At 39.6% G+C, this 22450-nt stretch overlaps 2 protein-coding genes across 4 annotated transcripts; both read right to left on the bottom strand.

The window, feature by feature from the left end:
• Positions 1–410: 410 nt before the first annotated feature.
• LOC135113709 (uncharacterized) lies at positions 411–13806 on the bottom strand. 3 transcript variants are annotated; one of them, XM_064029228.1, is made up of 8 exons: positions 13672–13806; positions 7547–7691; positions 7043–7203; positions 6261–6417; positions 5829–5997; positions 5530–5655; positions 4316–4460; positions 411–3970 (listed from the first exon to the last, which is right to left on the bottom strand). In XM_064029228.1, exons 2-8 carry the CDS (start codon positions 7657–7659, stop codon positions 3672–3674), a joined length of 1170 nt encoding a protein of 389 aa, XP_063885298.1. In that variant the 5' UTR covers positions 7660–7691; positions 13672–13806; the 3' UTR covers positions 411–3671. The 3 variants fall into 3 exon arrangements, with proteins under 3 accessions (XP_063885298.1, XP_063885296.1, XP_063885297.1); XM_064029226.1 differs by lacking the exon at positions 13672–13806 and adding an exon at positions 10638–10727; XM_064029227.1 differs by lacking the exon at positions 13672–13806 and adding an exon at positions 10367–10486.
• Positions 13807–14557: 751 nt separating this feature from the next.
• LOC135113708 (zinc finger protein 85-like) lies at positions 14558–20617 on the bottom strand. Its single transcript, XM_064029225.1, has 2 exons — positions 20476–20617; positions 14558–18393 (listed from the first exon to the last, which is right to left on the bottom strand). The coding sequence occupies exon 2, from the start codon at positions 18282–18284 to the stop codon at positions 16890–16892; it is 1395 nt and encodes a 464-aa protein (XP_063885295.1). The 5' UTR covers positions 18285–18393; positions 20476–20617; the 3' UTR covers positions 14558–16889.
• Positions 20618–22450: the final 1833 nt, after the last annotated feature.

Genomic DNA, 22450 nt, shown 5'->3' with positions numbered 1-22450 from the left:
CCAAGGGGGCCATATCAAAGCACTAACATAAAAATTAATGGTTTCACTAATTGTATTTGCATTATCAACAAAGAAATGCAGTGCAACCATGATGAAATTTGATGCGAGAGAGAGAGAGAGAGAAAGAGAGAGAGAGAGAGAGAGAGAGAGAGAGAGAGAGAGAGAGAGAGAGAGAGAGAGAGAGAGAGAGAGAGAGAGAGAGAGAGAGAGGAGGGGGGGGGGTTGTTGGGGTTGAGGGAAGTGGCAAATAGTATTGGGATCATCACCCTCTACATAGTACAAGGAAATTTTGCAGAGCAGCAGTTGGCTGACTCCCCCAAGGGGGTCATATCAAAGCACTCACATAAAAATTAATGGTTCCACTAGTTATTTTACTGTTTCAAGTTAAAGGGCAATGGAAATAGTTACAATGACAGTATTTATGAATTTTATTACTTCATAATTTTAGAAAATGTATAGGCAATAAAGCAATGGTTACAATTTCCTTACAAAAATAAAATAGTACGGTAGAACCTCTCAACACAAACAAGTCTAACTTCAAATTTTCACATATCCAAATTGCATACAAGTATTTTTTTAATTCGGGAGATATTTTCTCCAAACACAAACGTTTTTTTATGACATAAAAAATACAGAATGGTGATTTGGGGGGGGATTTATTCCTTGAATACTATTTACTAAGATTTTGAGAGTAGACTGTCTGGCAACACCTTTTTGCCAGCACTCATTGGTGACACGTATAATTTTTCCCAGTGCCTGCTGCATTGTAAGGAAGGAAGTCGACAGACCCTGGCAAGTGTATGGAGGATTCCATCACCCCTGCTGTGCAGGAGGTGATTAAAAAGTATGGAGTGGTGTACAGGTGACTGATCTTGAAATAATACTTGGCCAGTCATCCTTCCTTTTTTATTATCTAATTAATACTTTACTTAATACAAAATTAAGAACCATTAGAGAGAGAGCCGTAGAGAAGCAGAAAGACCTGTTTATGTGCTTTGTTGATTTTGAAAAAGCGTTTGATATGGTACGTCATGAGATATTGGTGGAGAGGTTGAAAAGGTTAGGTGTAGATACAGCTGTTTTAAGGGTAATGACCAACCTGTACTGGGGACAGAGAGCTGTGGTGAAAATTGGAGATGAAAAAAGTGACTGGATTAAAATAGAGAGAGGAGTGAGAAAGGGCTGTGTGTTGTCACCGGACTTGTTCTCACTTTACTCGCAGGCCGTCATGGATGAAATGGCAGATTTGGAAGGTATTAAGGTGGGAATGAATGTAAATAACATAAGATATGTGGATGATACGGTACTAATTATAGACACGGAAGAAAAGTTACAAAGACTGGTGGATCGACTGGATGAGGAATGTAGGAGAGTGGGATTGAAGATTAACATTGGTAAAACAGATGTGATGGGAGTGACCAAGAGAAAGGAACAATTGAGGATGAATGTGAATATAGATGGACAGGCAGTGAAGCAAGGTAGATCATTCAGATACTTGGGAAGTTTGGTGGACAAAGATGGTAGAAGTGATGTGGAAATAAGATCAAGAATTGAAATGGGGAAAACTAATTTTGGACAAATGAGGATACTGACAAGCAGGAATTTGAGCACTGGGATCCAGCTAAGAATTTTGAAGACTTATACATGGTCAGTTATGTTAAATGGTTGTGAAACCTGGACTGTTAGTAAGGAAATGAAGAAGAGACTAGATACGGCAGAGATGTGGTTCATCAGAAGAATTATGAGGGTCCCATGGGTGGCAAGGACAAACCGGGAAGAGTTGCAGATGGCCGGCACGACGAGAGAGCTGATGACCACAGTGAAAAGAAGACAGCTTGGGTATCTGGGGCATGTTTTGAGGGAGGGATGGTCTTGAGAAAGACTGTCTCTTGGGGATGATTGAGGAGAAGAGAGCATGGGGAAGACAGAGGATGAGGTACATGGATGGAATCAAGGAGATGGTGGGAAGAGAGAAGATGGAAGAAGTAGTGGAGTTGGCTGGGAACAGAAGAGTGTGGCACTCCATTGTTGCCAATGTCATCTGGCATGGCACTGCAGTAAAGTATGGTAATACTTTACTATATAGTAATGTTACCCTATTGGCAATGTAAGTTACTGCGAATAACCCCTCTTTCAAGCTGAAAATGACGGTGATTTTGAGCATTGTGCACATTACAGGTTTGACTGAATGAATCACGTTTTTCCTTCACATTCACAATGGGAAAAAATTTATTCAGAATATGAAATTTCAGGATACAATCACCTACTTGAAGGAATTAAATTTGTGTTCAGAGGTTCTGCTGTATAAATTAGGTAATAACAACTGAGGCTTTATGAAACAATATGGTAATGCGGCAAACTGTCAGTGTGAAAAAGATGAGGATCTGTAGGTATTGTGAAGGGTAGCAAGAAGGATCTCTGACCATTAATTGGCGAATACAATCATGAAATTGGAGCTTAGGTTCAGAGAGAGAGAGAGAGAGAGAGAGAGAGAGAGAGAGAGAGAGAGAGAGAGAGAGAGAGAGAGAGAGAGAGAGAGAGAGAGAGAGAGAGAGAGAGAGAGAGAGAGAGAGAGAGAGAGAGAGAGAGAGAGAGAGAGAGAGAGAGAGAGAGAGAGAGAGAGAGAGAGAGAGAGAGAGAGAATGACACATGAAATATATAATTCCAGGGAAACTTTATACTTAACTCTGGATTATTCCCTACATAATACTTTCATGCAATATTCTTGTCATCAATAACTGATGAAATGTATAAAAATATATATGCATTTCTATCTGTAATTTGGGAGAACACTGTGCTGGTTACATGTTTGGTTGGAGTTGACTGCATTATTGAATTTATAAGAAACTTGCTACCTTGTATAGTGAACAGCGTCCCCTCATACACAAGATTAAAAGAATTTCTTATAAACTCCTCGTTACTGTCAACTTAAAGCAAATGTGTGTGTGTGTGTGTGTGTGTGTGTGTGTGTGTGTGTGTGTGTGTGTGTGTGTGTGTGTGTATATATATATATATATATATATATATATATATATATATATATATATATATATATATATATATATATATATATATATATATATATATGCTGTAAAGGTCTTCTTGATAACTTGTTTTTCAAGGAAACTCCAAAGTTTTCTTTAACTTTATTCTTTTGCTACATTTCGCCTCTTTCTGCAGGCATTTTCAGGATAAAAAACAATAAAACACCGAGTAAAAGTTGTATGAAATTCACATTACATGGCACTACGCACAAAAACCAAAACGCCACAAACACCAAAATTACAGACTGTATCACAGAAATCAATACAGTCTGTAATTTTGGTGTTTGTGGCATTTTGGTTTTTGGGTATAGTGCCATGTAATGTGAATTTTATACAACTTTTACTTAGTGTTTTATAGTTTTTTATCCTGAAGATGCCTACAGAAAGAGGTGAAACATAGCAAAAGAGTATATATGTCAGTATTTCAAACTTGATTGTTATAACATATATCTTTATTTAATGTGTTATAACAAAACCTGATTATTTGATAAAATTCACATGGTGAAAAGAATATAAATTGCATAACTGACACATTTCTATCTCAATAAATTAACAATCCTGCAAATAAGAGAGGAGCTTACACCTGATGAATGATTCCACTATCCAGTAATGCAGTCCTTCCATATCTTAACTACCCTCATACACATCTATACACTCTCCACCTTCCAGATCCAGACTGGATGGAGTACTGTTAGCAGACAGCAGCTCCCCATCAAACATAAATCGCAGCTTATTTAACTTGAGCTGTTTCTCCTCAGCATATTTGTGCATAAGGACACTCATCTTCTCCTTGAGGCTCATAATGATGGTGACTGAACCTTTCTTCTTGGAATTTTGAACTCGTAAGGATATGGAATCTGCATCCTGAGTGATTGGTTGGGGTGCTGGTGGATGGCTAAAACTTGTATAGGATGCTACACCGCCCTCTGTGGGGTTGAAAGTTAACAGGTGAGTGATAGGCAAGCTAACTGTATGGGCGTTAGTGTGTCACTTTGTTTGGTGGTGGGCTAAGGAAGTCTTTGCTGATATGATAAAACATGAAGGCAATGACATTGTCACTGAATACTGATATGGTCTCTAAAGCTAACAGTTTCTGTTTATATCTGACATGTTGCTAACAAATCTCCCAACAGATGGTCATGAAACGAGTCTCCATTTATGCTTGTCCCAACATTCTATCCCTGCATGCTGTGATAATCTCACCCTTCTCATATTCTAGCACTGTCCTCTGATTTTCCAAGTTTCCTTATCATTCATTCACTTCCACTCACCTATGATGTCCCCAATGTTTATGTTGAGATTTGCAGGACAGAGTGCAGGGTTGATGATTTTGTCATTGAAATTCAGCACTACACGATCAGCACTTACATCATACTTCTCTGCCAGCACTTCATACAGGTGTGAGAACTTCTGCAGCTGTGGAGGGGAAATGAACTTTACTTCTTTAGGCTGCAAAAGCCTTTTACACAGAACCACAGACCACTCTGTCCCTAAAGCTCATGAAAACAGACTGTCCCCACCCCTAAATGGTAGAAAACACGGAAGACTTGAGCAAGAACAAGAGAGTAAGTAAGGTCGTTATGCACACAGACACAACAACATGCTTTGGATTTAAAACAAGGATAAAGAAGGGAACAGGAAGAGAGTTACTGTCAGTTATCTCAGACACCCATGTCATGTTAGGAAATGAAGTTGAGGTTTAGTAGAGGAGAGGTGATGTTCCACAAATTGAAGATTATATCTTAGGCTGCAAATATTACTGAAGTTAGTGAAGAATACTATACAATAGGTCAATATTTCCAAACAAAAGAATTTCTTGCGTCAAACAGTTAAAAGTAGTGTTTGGGAGGAAAGCAGATAAGATTTGAGAGAAAAGAATCAAATAAAACACTACATTGTCCTTATACATGTCATGCTTAGCTTTCAAACATCATGATAACACTAAAAAATTTATCTAAAGGCAGGATAAATTGGCTGAGAAAGTTACCAGGGACTGAACCACTGATATACATAATCATAACAAACACAAGTGTAACACATTACCAAGTAGGTCACAATGATCACCAAAGCCCAACTGGACTTTAGTCAGTCTTGATTGTCCTGTCACTGTTGCATAGATCTTTACTTCCACACTTAAGGATTTCTTGCATCAGTCAGGCAGAAAGGGGTTGAAGTGTGTATGGTAATAGATGATCAAGAGATGACTGTACTTATCATTTGTAATGAGTTGTTAATGAGTGCTTAACAAAATGATTTCATGTGGGGTGTGTGTGTTTGTTGCCTTCACACTGTATTGTACTGTTATGGGATTCCATGGCTGTTTATGGTTATAAACTGATTACTTTACTTTGTTCCAGAGTACCAGTTTTTGTGTCTAATAAAAGCCTACTGAAACAGCTTGGTGTGTTTGCATGATTCACATCAATGTGAATGGGAGAACAAGGGGAAAGCAATAGAAAAGAGAGTATAAGCAATAGATACTAACTTTTCTGATAGGCAACCAAAAGTTCTCTAGACCCCACTTGATGCGAAGTCTGATCTCTGGGTTAACATCCTCCTCCTCTTCATCAGTGACAATGTCACTGCTTATGTTGAAAAGGCTGTCATTAATCTGGAAAGGAGAAAGAAAAGGTAGCAAAAAGAAACAATGGGGATGGTATGGCATGTCAGAAGATTATGTTGAGTGTATTCCTGCCACATCTATCTCTCACAACAATTTTCCTCAGAGGGATGTGAGATACCAGGGATGATGGCAATAGATTTCATTATCTCATTTGTACTTACATGTGGACTACACGTTCTCTGCCTCTTTGCAACTCTCTCCAACTCTGCTATTCTGTTCTTCCCTCTAGTCCTTCTTGTGGTCTGGCATGATTCTTCCTTTTGGTTATTTTTATCTATCTCAAACAGTGTAGGTGAGGGTGGGCACTCAATGATGTCTTCCTTTTTCTGTCTGAGAGTGGAAAATTACTGCTACAAGTGAGTGAGAATGAATACTGAAGAGGAATTATTTCATCCATTAAGCAATAACTCAAACAATCATCTATCCAACATTCAAATTTTAATTTCCCTCACCACATCATCCACACAGATGTTAATTAAGCAGCCATGATGGCATTACACATCCCTAACACTACATAACCCCACCTTGACTGGAAACCATTCATGAATGCATGAATATATAAAATAATTCAACTAGAAAGTCAACATTCATACCTTGTCTTTGGAGTGGAAGAGTGGTCTATAATCCTACAGTCATCATCACTTTCAGAAGCAAGAGACTGGATCGTAGTGGACTGCCAGGTTTTGTTCCTCTGTCCTTCAGTAACGATAAGTTCCTTGTATGCTCCCTTGAGAGCCTGGTGGTTGTGGGCTGTGGTGGTGGCAAAAAGAGCGATGGAAGTGGTGAACTGTCAGGGGCATTGAGGCAGAAATATGTAATATTATAATTAAAATGTGCAGAGCAATCACATTATAGCAATCTAATCAGTGAGGTGTCCATTTTAAGAGATATTTTATTTAATGTCCAAATTTTAAAACATCTATACAAAGGTGACACCAACTATAGGACCACAGCATATATTTAGTCACACTGCATAGTGTAAAGTTTTAAAATTATCTATATTTAGACTCTACTACATTACAGAATTGTCTTGACAGGCTCAGGAGAAAAAAAAAAAACAGATTTGTATGTGGCCAGTGTCTAGGAAACATGTTTGTGTGTACAGTATTCAGCTGGATTATTGAGCTTTACAGGAGATAAAAGACAGTGCAGCTTAATGCATATACATGTTTGTCTTAACAAGGTCTAACATAATGAAATTTTCTTGCAGAAATCTTTTCAGAATCACCTTCTTTGATTTTTTGATTACTAAGCTTTTTGTATCCTACTTAGCCACAACCCAGTCTACCCTACTTCTCCTCTAACTTACTTCCCTTTTCTCTTACTTGAAATCTGCCCGCCCCTCCCACCCAACCTAAGCTCACACTCAACTTACACGAGTAGTCTATGTTGAAAATGTCATCCGAGTTGTCTGAGCCGCTGTTGTTCCAATGGGGAGGGACTCTTGGTGCAGAAGACGGGGAGACAGTAATGTGGTTTGATTCAGTGTCAGAATCTGAGGAGTCCGACATAATTCCTCGGGACATTTTGTCAGGGCTGAGAAGAGATAATCATAAAGCTACTTGTATAATACTCACTTAAAACAATCAACCAGCTTCTTCCAAAATGTATGAAATGACATTCAAGGAAGTCTGATGCACAAACCCTATGTACATGTGATTTTGAAAAACACGAGATTTTACAAAATAAAATATGCACACTTTATTCTGTACTTTTCTCCCTGGCAGTAACAACACAAAATCCAGCAAATTTCTGTCAGAGGGATCTTATCCAACTTTGCAGATTTTTCCTTGCATTGTGTTATGTTAGTATAATATTAGCTACAATCCATCCAGCATGCTGGTGAGGGGAAGCAAGAAGAGAAAAGCAACAAACCCACCTAAGGGTGATGTGTTCAGGCTGTTGCTTTTGTTTTGTGGGTGTCTGAACAGGCACAGGCTCTTTTTCATCCTCACTGGAACTGCTTGCTCCATCTAGGTTAACCACTGGCATTCTCCTAGCTGGTGCCTCTCTTCTTCTTCTTCCTGTAAAATACACAAAAGAAAGAAAGAGGAAACACCTCAATTTTTGGCTATGAAAATATTATCAATAATATTCTTATCAATTTTTTTAACTTTCATCACTGTAACTTAGCATCACATAATGTTAACACATTTCAGGGATGAAACTAGCTTTTTCTGATAATTTTTTGTGTTGCATTTATATAATAAACTGCAAACAGTCTTCAGAGCCACTCCCTACTAAGGATCTTCAAACATAAAATATTCTGGTGTTAATATATATATATATATATATATATATATATATATATATATATATATATATATATATATATATATATATATATATATATATATATATATATATATATATATATATATATATATATATATATATATATATATATATATATATTCACATTATGTATATTATGTATATTATATTATGTATATTCACATTATGTATAAGTCTATCACTACATGGTACAACAGATTTTGTGTTAATAATTTTGCCTGATCTGTAAACTAATATGACTGTTTAAGATGCATTAGGTAAGGTTAGATTGTTGCATAGTGGCAGTCTTCTCCCAACATTTATTACGGTTTTGTAGCTTATAATGGATCTTTGGAACAGTACCCAATCTTAAGTATGGGAATGGCTGTACTTCCAGTTATTAATCAGGTCAAGTTATAATTTTTTCCCTTAATTAATATTCACAATATACAAGCACAGTGTACATAGTCATTACTAACAGAAATACCTGTTTCATGATAATGTAGGAAATATCTTAGCACGTCTACATGTGCTTTACCTCCCCCATCTTGTGCCATGTTTACTTTCTGCCAATATGTCAATTATTTTCAGCCAATCACCATGTGGTACACAGTGTCACAATGGTAGATGAGTACAGTGAACGTCAATTTAAATACCAGAATTTTACAGTACAGTTCTATAAGCAGGATGACCTGGGTGTACATTTCTTACGACCGCACGGTCTTGCCAAAATCAATCAAGTCCTTCACACTCAGTGGCGCCAGTACACTTAGAGGGTGAGGAAGAGGTCGACCAACTAAACCTTCTACTTCCCCTTCCCCATAGTTATGTTAGGTTAGGCTAGAAAGTTCCTCAGTTTTCAAAATATAGCATCTCATCCTTAGACTTTTTCATGAAGGTCCACATTTGGTATAATTTGGCTTCCTCCACCATAGAACCCCATTTTCCCACAAGATCCCCAAGCTTGTTGGGAATAGAGAAGAAAAAGAGGATAGGATGTAATGTGTTAAACTGCAATTTTACCAGTTAGGATAGTGTAGTTAGGGATGGGGGGGGCAGAGCCCCCACAATTAGCAAGGTACGGTAAGTGACTTCAAAAGGTTAAGATAGCACAGGGAGCGGGGGGATGGGAGGGGCAGATATTCCTTGTTTGTTGATTATTTTTTAGGTATTTTCCCAAAAAGTGGTGTTTTTCTCATTAGACCTCTGAGGTTTTCCAAATTTGGCCTATTTTGGTGTCCCCCACTCTACAACCCCACTTTCCCACCAGTCCCCAAGCATGCTTGTCCTGGAGAGGGGTGGCAATAGAATACACAAGGAGCCACTATTGGTAAGATTAACCAAACACTTTACACAGAAACTAAACACAAATGTTTCCAAATGTTTCAAAATTCACTAGTGACATTGATATTTCTTTACAACTGCTACTCTAGCTCTCTCTACCAAAAATCTAGGTATAATTGCAGTTTCAACCAATAAACCGCATGTAAATATAAAGTGTCTCACGGTCTAGATCACACTGCTAGGAGCATTTCTAACCCCATGTTACCTTGTCGCAAACGAATAATAAGGTCGGGACGGAATTTCAAAGATTTACCTCAGTTTTTAGCTGGGATCCTGTTTCCAGTCATTGAAAGGATAGTGTGTTCGTGTGTTTCTTTCACTTGTAGGGAAATATCCCTAGATTTTTTATACTTTTTTTGGGAGTTACATTACGTTTGAATAGGTTAGGTAAGATTAAGTAAGGTTAGGTTAGGTTAGGTTAGGATAGGATAGGTTAGGTTAGGATAGGTTAGGTTAGGTTAGGATAGGTAAGGTAAGGTAAGGTTAGGTTAGGTTAGGTTAGGTTAGGTAAGGTTAGGTTAGGTTAGGATAGGTTAGGTTAAGTAAGGTTAGGTTAGGTTAGGTTACCTTAGCTTTCTGGTTGTGTTCAAATATACTAATGGTGGGGGTTCAAAGGGGGGCACAGCCCCCTGGTTACAATAGGTTTTTGGTTTGCTACATTTAGAAAATTTCCTTGACTTCTATGGAAATTTCCCTACATTTTCAAAGTCTATATATCACTCGTATGTGTCCTCCCCCACCAAAACCCCCGGTTCCCCACAGGTCCCCAAGCTTGCTGGAGGGGTTGGGGGGATGTGGGTATAGATTGGGGGTATTGGGTGAAACTGCAAATTTACCAAAATCTATCCCATCTGCTCCAACAAGCTTGGAGACAACTGGGAATGACTTGTCAATGATACCCTTTTCCCTTATCAAAGAACTGATCAATTTCTGTTGTATTAAGCTGCACCCTCCCCAGCTATCCCACATCCCATCCCTAACTCTCGCGTTCCCCCAGCCACTCCCAACCATCAGCCACACACCCAGCTCTTCAACATGGCCCTGTACCTCGCCCACTAACGTCACGGAACTCATCACTTACTTTCCCTCCACTCCAACATCTAAACCCTGAGTTACGCTTAGGAGCCTCAGGACCTGACCTAGGATCCACTGTGCACTCCATCTCTAAGCAATACTGCCGTGCTAGGAAGTAATAATAATGATGCCTGCTGACCTCGGTCTGCCACAGCAAGACATCCTGCCAGGCTAACCGTTCATCTATCTGGCAAGTTTCACCGCTTATTTACTGCTCCTTGGAGTCAGCATAGCACAATACATGATGTATGGCAATCAACAAATGGTGGATTATTTACCTCTCCTGCTTCTAGGACCCATCGTTACGACGTTCAATTTTCGAAAACACTAAGCGGCGCTGCCTATAGACCATCTTGAGCCAAGCAAACGTTTCTTTATATATATATATATATATATATATATATATATATATATATATATATATATATATATATATATATATATATATATATATATATATATATATATATATATATATATTTTTTTTTTTTTTTTTTTTTTTTTTTTTTTTTTTTTTTTTTTACTGCAATGAAGGAACACATAGTGAAAATCCCTTGATGTGCCATATTTTTATATTTACCATCATATTAAGATCTTGTTTAAATGAAAGATGATCAGGTATTTATTCAAATTTGCTGTAAGTTCCCACACGAAAAGTCAAGACCAACCATTAAGACCCAACAGTCGACTAAACAAATTTAATATCCAATATGAATAAAGGAAAATTGAAACCAGATACATACACCACAAAGAATTATAAACTACGTAATTTAAGAAAATTTTGAAAGCACATTGAGAGGTGGAACTGTCGGGAGGGGGCTGTGGTCCACCGGGTGCTCCCCCATTTCAGGCCGGTGCCTCCTCTTGGAATAACTATGATTGACTGATTGATACATTTTATTGTTGCATTAATAATGAAATACAACAAAGGAGGAGAATGGACCTTGCCACCCACCCCCTGGACAGACTTAAGGGTAGAATATAAAAAAAAATATATATAAAAACAGATAGTATACATTACAAGAATATAAGTAAATAAATAAATACAGATATTGCACATCTTATTGCATAAATATCCTACAGTCTGGGAGCAAACGTAGGATATTCCTTGAGTATATCCCTGAGAGTGAATGAGTCTAAGAAATGGTCAATGAGGTTATATAAGTCATGTTGACCCTGGAGCCTAAATTTAGCAATGAGAGGACATTCAGTGACATAATGACGCAGAGTGTGTCCCCTTGGTGCATCACATAGCACACAACATACACCAGGAGAAGCACTGACTTCCCAAAAGTATTAGAACCTAATCTGAGCCTCATTGCCATCCTGCCGTGTGATGCAGTGTGTCTCCCATAGGTGTAAGCACAGCTCTGGGAGACACGTACATAGTGAAGACTACTGCCACTGCCCCTATGGCAACAAAGCTCCAACTGATCACTAATCCTACTATGTACAAAATCCTTAATGCTACTCTTAACATAGCCCAGAGTGTACTCAGCGCCAGGGTCCACTATATCGTCCTGAAGGGCACATTGAGCAACGCGGTCTGCCTTTTCATTAATCACTAATATATGGTATTGTTTGGTATAACAGTTATAATATTACTAATGTTCGATAAGTTAGAAGTTCTTAATTTAGCATCATGGCTACAATGAACAAACGTTGATCAAATGCGCGTGTGTGAGTAGTCTGTCATCTGACATTCTGAGTATGTTTAGGATAAGAATACAATCATGCTATTAACGCCATGTCAAGTATATGGGTTCGTGAGTGATAAATGTTCGTACGCCACACTAAAATGAGGGTGTACTGTGGGTAGTAGGCTACTGTATGTTGACAATTTGTGCGTGTGTGTGCTAGCCCATTAAGTGTTTTACGTTTTTTTTTTTTCTTCTTCTTCTTTTCTTTTCTTTGAAATACAGCTACATAGCCAGTTTTACATATTTTTAAGTCTTCACTCTTGATAGGGAAGGCAATAGCAGAAAATGACAAGAACGGGTGACTGTCATGGGAGATATGAATGGCCATATAGAGATCCCAGGTGAGTAGGTAAATAGAAATGGTACCTTACTGTTAGACCGCTTTAAATTCTGAACTAAAAACACTGAACGTAACGGTAAGCGATGGTATGGTAACCTGGGCAGAGAGAGGAAGGGAGTCATGAATATACTGATCAATGAGAGGGAAAGGAGAATGGTCATGGTATAGCAGGCCGTTTCTAGCCTTCTGGAAGCCTTGTGCGATTTTTTTTTTTTTTTTTTTTCTTTTTATGTAGAAGGGACACTGGCCGAGGGCAACAAAAATCCTCCCCCCCCAAAAAAAAAAAAAAAAAAACACTGAGATGCCAGTCCCAGAAAGGGGTCCAAAGCGGTACTCAAAAATTGAAGGATAAGTGTCTTGAAACCTCCCTCTTGAAGGAATTCAAGTCATAGGAAGGTGGAAATACAGAAGCAGGCAGGGAGCTCGAGTTTACCTTGGGGCTCCTATGTTGTGAAACAATGATAGGTAGATTCCCAGCCCTACAAGGTGATTTGGATCAATCCTTTCACATTTAAATGTTTCATCTGGTGGACTTTAAAGAAGAAAAAAGATGAATTCGTAAATACTGAAACGAACCCTTACTAGCAGGCAATGGGCGCCTCACACCGTTGCGGGATTCGGGGCGCGTGTCGGGGAGGACTTTACCTGGGCGATGTCCCATTCTGTCATGCGAATTGTGGACATCCTTTTGGCTTGGCACAAACTCATGTTTGGGGATTTATTTTTTAAATGATATTGCTTCTAGAGCAAGTATGATCATCATTTGTTAATATAAGGGCAAAGAAAATATAAGCAATATTATTATAATTCCCATTTATCAAGCATTGTAAAACCTCAGACTCGTCTCCTGGACGGCGATGCCGCTGGCCTCTACATAGATGCGGGCACTTTCAATTTTTAAAGTAACAAGGTGGGTTTTCATGCTTCTTTTAATATTGTACAAAAAGGAATAACTGACGCGTCTCCCCATCTACGTTCAGTGAGAAACGCTCTCTATTAACTACATTACAAGCCAAAATGACATGCCTACAATTCGCATAAGACAGCGTCTGGAAACAGCTGCGGTTGACTTAGCCAGTCCCTCCCAGTGAGAACAGTCACATATAACATGGAAAGAAAAACACACCTTTCCTTGTGTCTATATATTACACAACAATATATATATACGTTACCGCGCTATAGTTACACAATCATACACAGGCAGGCACAGGGGCGACAGATACTCCCACCGTCAGTTTCACATGCGAACTCGCATGGACTTGACTCGCTTACCTTTGTCTCCTTCACACGTCTTGTTGCTTCGCGGTTACGGTACTCCCTCTCTCAGTCTCTCATTGCCAAAGAGTGTTTCAAATCCTGCCTCCCATGTCATCACCTCTGACACTTTAAAGTTATATAAACTTCTATAAGCAAAGCTATGACGAGCTTGTCCCGTGCTCCCTTCCCCACCACTTGTTCATTTTATCACTCCTTTCTCCTCTTCTTCCTAGTTCCCTTTCCTTCTCTCCCGCTGCATATATATATATATATATATATATATATATATATATATATATATATATATATATATATATATATATATATATATATATATATATATATATATATGGAGGGTTAGATTAATAATTTGAAATGGCTATATTGTCAGGAATTTCGTCAGTGTTTGGTGGTGCATAGACCCTCATAGATAAAATAATGAACTAATGTTGAACTGTGTTTTTATTGCCATCTTTAGCTTTTAAGAATAAAACAAATAAATTCAATTAAATAATAAAAACAAAAATGAAGGGTTAGACTGTCATAAATTGAACCGGTACTGTATTTTCATGGCTTTCTGTGTAATTTGATGGTGTCATGACTCCATCGCTTGATAGATATCAGGATAAAATTATGAATAAATTATATGGTCTGTAAAAAAAAAAAAAAAAAAAAAAAAGTTTGACTGCAACAAACTGAAATGGTTCCATATTTTCCGGGGCTTCTGTTATTTAGTGGTGTGCAGAAGTAAATGTTGTGGCATGTTTATGTTGACATTTCAAGCTTGTAAAAATTTTAAGAATAAAAAGATATGGAGGGTTAGACTCGTAAACTGAAACTTTATTTGTTTTTGTGGTGTTGGGACTCCCATGCCAGGTAAATATAAGGAAAACAAGATAAATAAACGATATACCACATCTTTATTTGCATCTCAATCCTCCACGATGCTCAGACTGGCAGAGTGTGACACGCAGCGCGGAATCTTGTGGATGAGGGTGAAGGGACCTTATTACACTACATACACAGAGCTTAGGCATTAGGATCATACACAGAGAACGCTGGTTTTCTTGCATTCTCTGTGGACACACCCTTACACAACAATTTGGTACATACACAAACATACTAAAGATATAATTATACACAAAGGTTCACCATACAGACACATCTATTGAGTTACACCTGTATAGGATTGCCATACGTCCGGATTTTCCCGAACATATCCGGAAATCAGATAGCGAAATCTGCGTCCGGGGGGATTTTTGAAAATCCCTCAAATGTCCGGAATTTCACCTTCCATCATTACTAACTGTTAAAAAATCACATTTATTAAATTTCCTTGGGTTGAAATGATGAGAGAGAGAGAGAGAGAGGGGTTCACCGAGTGGCAGCTGCTTTGGATTGGTTTCGGTCAAGACTGAGGTGTATGGGTCCTGTATGAAGTCGGTGCTCGCAGCCTTCCCAACGCCGCTTCTCTTGACGTCGCGCTCGTGCCCCATTCTTTCACCAGCTCTGATAGGGGTCAGTTTGGATTACTGTTTGCGGCCTTGTGACTTCGTCATTACAACTATTACTTGTTCTTGTCAAGATGCCCAAATGAAAGTGTAAATTCACTGCAGAGATGCAGAACAAACTCCCGTGCTTCAAAAAAGGCAGGGATGAGTGGGAAGCCGAGTGTTTGGTGTGTAAACCAGGAACATTTGTCTCACTGGCACATAAAGGCATTAATGACTTACAGTCACATGTGAGCTCTGAGAAACATAAGAGAGCAGTGCAAGAGGGTTCATCTATGAAGATGACACATTATTTTGTTAAACCAGGAAGTGAAGCTGAAGATGTTAGTGCTGCAGAAGGTGCTTATGCATTTCACACTGTCAAACATCACGGTAGTTTCTTATCCATGGATTGTTCATGCGTAACGAAGAAAGGAATAATGTGTTTGCAAATCTGAAGATGTTGGAAAAGTCATTGATTGGAGTAGGTTGCCCAGCACATATTCTGAATAATTGTGTTCATCATGGAGCAGAAAGAATGGATATTGATATTGAAAATATTATCAATAAGATTTATCAGTATTTTCATATCCACACAGTTCGCACTGAAAAACTAAAGGAGTATTGTGAATTTGCTGAGGTTGAGTACAGGAAACTTCTCTCTCATAGTAAGAGTCGTTGACTGTCACTATTTCCTGGCATCACAAGGCTGATAGAGATGTTTCCTGCTCTTAAGTCCTTCTTTCTTTCACAAGAGCAACCACCAACAGTAATAAAAAAATTCTTTGAAAATGAAATGAGTGAGATTTACCTCTAGCACATGCACTCTTTAAAGGACTAATTGCTCAGAAGCGCACAGAAGGAAAAGAAGAAGAGTGTAACAGGTTCTGTGTTGAAGTACTTAACCTGTACAACAGATGCTCAGAGTACTTAGCTAAGTGGATGAATCCACTGGAAGAGTTCTCTTGTTTCAAGTGGATGGTCTTGAGTGAAATGCCAAACTGGACTGATGTGGAACCTTGTGTTGTATACTTGATAGACAAGGAAATAAAGCTTGATGATGTAAAGTGCTTTGACCAAGTTTGTAACTTGAGGCAGTTTGTAGGAAGGAACAAGAATGATGAAGACTTCAGTAAATTACCAGCACATAAAAAATGGACCAGATACTTGGAAGCATCAAAGAATATTGAATGCCACCCAGAACTGCTCAAAATTGCACAATTCTTTTTTGCTGTAACATCCCACAATGCTAATGTGGACCGAGTCTTTTCGCTGATGCAAAGTCAGTGGACGAAGGAAAGGAACAAGCTGAGTGTTGATACAATGAAAGGTATTCTGACTGTACAGTACAACTACCGAGAGACCTCTTGCGTTGACTTCTTCAACTTTTTAAAGTCCAACAAGGAACTACTTAAAAATATAAGATCTACAGAAAAATATGCATCGGCACATCAAGCAACACACGCAGTGGTTGAAGAAGAGTTAGAAGACAGCAACTAAGCTAAGTGGAAAAACGGAATTCAAGATTATCAGCCATATGCAAAGGTAAATAAGTTGAGTTTCTTTTAATTAATTTACATGTTTTCCAATATCATATCAGGACCATAATCAGGTGTTGGTGAAGGTGTCCGGAATTTTGATAGTTCATATATGGCAACCCTACACCTGTACTGTCAACAAAACAGGTCACTGCTCCCCCACACCACCACCACCACTACCGCCACAGGCAAGACTACAGCCACCTCAAAAGTGGATCATCACATGCCTGGCAATTTCAGATTTTGTCTTGAAACACTTGCCACAAACATCACACTTGAATTCCCTCAAGCCAGTGTGTCTGAAGGTGTGCCTGTCGAGAGCAGCAATAGTTGAAAATCTTTTGCCACACTCTTCACACTCATAACTCCTGACACCATGGTGTCTTTGGGTGTGTTTGTTGAGCTCAGACTTTGTGGTAAATTTCTTCCTACACTTTCCACACTCATAATTCCTGACACCTCTGTGAGTCAGGTTGTGTATGGTGAGGGAATACTTCTGGGTAAATTTCTTCCCACACTTTTCACACTCATAATTCTTGACACCACTGTGTGTCAAGGTGTGTATGGTGAGGTGAGACTTTCTGGTAAATTTCTTCCCACACTCTTCACACTCATAATTCCTAACACCACTGTGTGTCAGAGTGTGTGTGGTAAGGTTTGACTTTGTGGTAAATTTCTTCCCACACTCTTCACACTCATAATTCCTGATACCTCTGTGTGTCAGAGTATGTGTGGTGAGGGAAGACTTCTGGGTAAATTTCTTCCCACACTCTTCACACTCATGATTCCTCAGACCACTGTGTGTCAGGATGTGTTTGTTAAGGTCAGACTTTGTGGTAAATTTCTTCCCACACTCTTCACACTCATAATTCCTAACACCACTGTGTGTCAGGGTGTGAGTGGTTAGGTTATATTTTGTGGTAAATTTCTTCCCACACTCTTCACACTCATAATTTTTGACACCTCTGTGTGTCAGGGTATGTGTGGTGAGCTGAGACTTTCTGATAAATTTCTTCCCACACTCTTCACACTCATAATTCTTGACACCACTGTGTGTCAGGGTGTGTGTGGTGAGGTGAAACTTTGTGGTAAATTTCTTCCCACACTCTTCACACTCATAATTCCTAACACCACTGTGTGTCAGGGTATGTGTGGTGAGGTGAGACTTTCTGGAAAATTTCTTCCCACACTCTTCACACTCATAATTCCTGACACCACTGTGTGTCAGGGTGTGTATGGTGAGGTTTGATTTTGTGGTACATTTCTTCCCACACTCTTCACACTCATAGTTCCTGACACCTCTGTGTATCAGGGTGTGTGTAGTGAGAGAAGATTTTCTGGTAAATTTCTTCCCACACTCCTCACACTTATAATTCCTAACACCATTGTGTGTCAGAATGTGATACATCAGCCCATTTCTACATTTAAAAGTTTTATCACACAGCTGACACTCAAACTTAACCTCTTCTCTGTGGCTGGAGCTGCCTGCCTCCTGGTGATCCCTGCCACCATGCCTACGCCTCCCCACAGCTGAGGCAGACTGCTGCTGCTTGTGCTGATGGCCACTCATACTGATGCCTGGCCTCACAGCCTCCACCATAGCACTGCTCTCGGCACCACACGCCACAGCCCGTCCAGCAGGGACCCTCGGGGAAGCCAGCAGGAGTGGTCAGTGCGAGGCAGGGCAGCAGCTTGGACTCTGGTCTGGTCTGTGTGTCATGGGACAAAAAATAAAGAAATTAAATTGAATAGAAGGAAAATAGAAGATAACATCATTTAGTGGCAATCACATAAAATTATTTAGTCACATTATCCTAAAGGAATGGTAACATCTCTAAAGTAAATATCTGTTTTTGGACTCATAAATAAAACCTGAACACAAATATTTTGAGATTAGTAAGAACTTGGGAGAAAGATAATAAATGAAATTGTAATCCAGAAATTGAGAAATTATATATAAATTTGAACTGAAATTGTAGCTTGGTGCGGATGAATATATATTTCCTGCTGATGCTGGATGTTATCTTGATGCTGGTTCAAGATAACCACAAACCAAGGTTCCCAGCTTTTGTAACACGTCAGATAAAAAATTCCTTTCACAAGATGTCATAGATCAAAGGCAAACTTGTAGGAAATATTAACTCAATGAAGTTATGAAGAAATTTTGGATTATTATTCTGAAATCTAAATTTGTGAATAGACAGAGTTAGACTGAGATCCTGGCAGTATGTAGAGCAATTAGCCACAATGTTCAAGAACAACCTGAGAGCAGAGAAGGGTTATAAACTTTTAAAGATATTGAACAAAAAAATAATAATTAATCAGGAGGATGGAGCTTCTCCATAATGGGAGGTGGTCTATATAAGGCCAGGCATCCATGCTCAGGACTCAGTGGCCAACCGACTGTCTTTGTTGATGGGTACATCACATCGCCCCAAAATTCTGGAATATTCTCAAACTCTGTCCATGTGGGAATAACAATTTGTGCCTGATATAAAATAATTACTTGTCTGTAAATTCCCTTGCCAAGTATCAGTTAGTTAGGGGGAAATAACTTCAGTATATAAACTTGAACTCAGGATAGATATATAATTTTCTTTGATTATGTATTAGTCAATATACACCAGTGATACGCAACATGTTTGCATGTAACACCAACACTGAAAATTAAGCTCTTACCCAAAATTTTATCAAACATGAGAATAGGATTGATTCCTGTCCACACTCACATTAACTTATTAGTAATTATTCATTTACTTTTTTTTTTTCATATTAACTGATTTAGTGCATTGTCACTTTTCTTGGAATAGGGATCCCACAATTCCAAGGCAACATAAAAATCTACCAAGTAAACCATAATGTATCCAGAAAAAATGATAGTATGAGGCTCTTGCCTTTTATGTAGATTTACTTACATCAAATAAAATTAATCTTTTGTCATGGGATTTTCCAGTGCCTTATAGAATCCCGGCTACTTAATAAGAACAACACTAACATAACCACAAAAAAGATAACTATACAAGGCATAAACCAATGGCTGGTGGCAGCTACCTAATTTTAACAACCAAACTAAAGTTGAAAACACAAGAAATAAAATAAACAAAACCTAACAAAAATTCAGTCAATTTGATAATAATCCAAAACTGAACATAATCAAGCCGACATCCCCACCTCCCCAAGTGGAGCAGGGATGGATGGGGGTTATGATGCAGCAGGAGTCACACAGTAAAAGACTTCCACACACCATCCCACCATCTTTTAGGTGAGGCAGTGTTTGCAGAGGTTGTAGGGAGGTTGTAGAGGAGATGTTAGGAAGTGCTAGGAAAGGTTGTAATGAAGCTACACTTGGTTAGGGAGTGTTTGGAAAGGTTGTAGGGAAGACGTAGTGGTTGTAGTAGGTTAGCTTGTGTTTGGAAAGGTTATAGAGGTTGTAGTGGAGCTGGAAAGGTTATAGAGGTTGTACAGGGGCTGGAAAGGTTGTAGAGGTTGTAGGGAGATTATAGAGAGGCTGTAGTATATTAGGCAGTTTGGTAAGGTTATAGATGTTGTAGTCCCATATAGACCACACACAGGCCGCGGTCAGGTAACTCCCCGTCCACACCTGTCCACCGCTGCCCGCACACTAGACCAGCACCTCCACAACCCATACAAAGGTCGAAAAAAAAAAAAAAACGAAAAATTGACCGAGATGACTGGTGTCTCCTAACTTCTACGGGTAATAATTCCCCACACCTGCTATTCTCGTGTTAATTACAGGTATGTGTGTGGGTCTGTCTATGCCTCCCACGTACCTGTGTGGACCTAAATTCACGAGGCAACTGCAGATAGCGCCAGGACTAAGGAATATAGAGTCAATCTTCCTTGGCCAGGACATACACTCACACCCGTCGCTTTTATAGTTAACCAGATCAATACACACCGACCTGTAAAAAGAAAACGGAAGGGTAAACAGACAAACTGAGATTTTGCTGTATTTTCATAGTTTTCTCTGTTATTTAGTTATCTGTGCAGTAGTATTATTATTACTGTAATTGTAAACTTTCTCTTAAAATAATAAACTTGATGCCTGATAATATGTGAACTTCTGGAGCCCCGACTGAAGCAAGTGGTGTCAGTCTATGGATTATGTACAATCCATTGGTATTATGTTTGCTGTGGTCAATAAAATATCTATCTATCTATCTATCTATCTATCTATCTATCTAGGTAGGCGGTGGGAAGCAGCGGGCGGGTCGGCTGAGATGGTATTACAGACTCCTTTGGGTGGGACCATATTCTGAAACACACCTGCGCCGCACCTCTACTATTTCAAGTCCATAGTTGAAGTGACTCGGGGTCTAAGTGTTTTTACTGTTCTAGTGACAGATTAACAAGATTTCTACATTGGGAAAAGAAGAAACAGCTTTGACAACCCAGTTAATCGTGTCTGCGGCCTTGGAAAAACAGTCGCGGTGAGAGAGCAAAATGTTTCTTAACACGGCCATACTTTTTATAACTTTTATTTAGAAAAGTGGGATACAAAAGAGGGGGGTGTGTACCGGGACTGGTACACGTGAAGAAAAAGAGGAAAAAATAGAAATACAGTAGGAGTGGAAAGCTGCCGGGCGGTCCGTCCTGATGCTGTAAAGTGATGAGTGTCACAGGGCCGTCACAGGCCATACAAAGATTCAAAGATTTATTTAGAAAAGATGGGTTACAAAAGGGGGGGGGGAGGTGCGCCTGGCACACGGGAAGAGAAAGAGAGGAAAACAGAAATACAGTAGAAGATTAAAGTTGCCGGGCGGATCGGCCTGCAGCTGTTAAGATGGTGAGGGTCACAGGGCAGTACATGAGAGGTTAACGGGTGGAAACCGGAGTTCCCGGAGGAAAACCACCCGTACTGCTATGAAATAGAGGAGAGTGGGGAGGGTTACAATGCAGGTACAAATATATACATATATACATAAGAAAAAGGTTATCCACAGTCAGTACAAGTAGTTTAGGGTGGAAACCGTAGTTCCCGTGGAAAAACCACCCGTACTGCTGTGGACAGAGACTGAAAAAGGCACAATATTTACACACACAAAAAAAAAAACAGGGTAAAGCAATAAAAGTATAGTCACAGTAACACAACACAATAGTATAGTACCCACAATTTATATTGTCACATATAGTGGAAAGTGTCATATTGCACTATGTCTTGCTGGAATCACTCAAGCACACGAGTCCTCTAGAAGATCTTGCGGCGAGTCTCGTCTTGATAGGTGGTGTCACAATCGGGAGTTCCAAACAGCCATAGCGGGCGGCAAGGAACGGTGGTGTCGATCAGAAGACTGGTTCATAGGGGAGTCCTTCGGTGACGCTGGTGCGCCATCAGACCCCGACGTCCCCTCAACTGTGTGGGCCCCGGCTCAGCCCCGCTGCCGGGAGCTACGCACTCTTACCCCGGAGGACGAGTACCCCTTGCTGGGACGAAGGCCGTCATCCCAACAACTCAGGGCGCAGGGGGGAGGGGGGAGGGCACACAGAAGGAACCGCCACTGGGCTGCCGTCGGTGTCACCCTGGGGATGACATCAGGCCTGGCAGATCCCGGGAGTTGTTTGGCTCGGCTGAGTCGCTGCTACGTCACTCGGCGGTAACTACCATCAACAGTGGAAGGGAAAGGCGCTCGCTCTCTCGTCAGTCATCGGCAGCAGCAGGAGGAGAGGGGTAGACCCGGCGGCGGCAGATGAACGTGCTGTGGGGAAGGGACACTGAGAGTATCAAATGGTATGGATAGAGAAGGG

The sequence above is a fragment of the Scylla paramamosain genome, chromosome 26 (assembly GCF_035594125.1).
Source record: "Scylla paramamosain isolate STU-SP2022 chromosome 26, ASM3559412v1, whole genome shotgun sequence".
NCBI lineage: Eukaryota > Metazoa > Arthropoda > Malacostraca > Decapoda > Portunidae > Scylla > Scylla paramamosain.
Note: the sequence above shows the minus strand (reverse complement) of the source record. Positions and strands in the feature narration are given on the sequence as shown.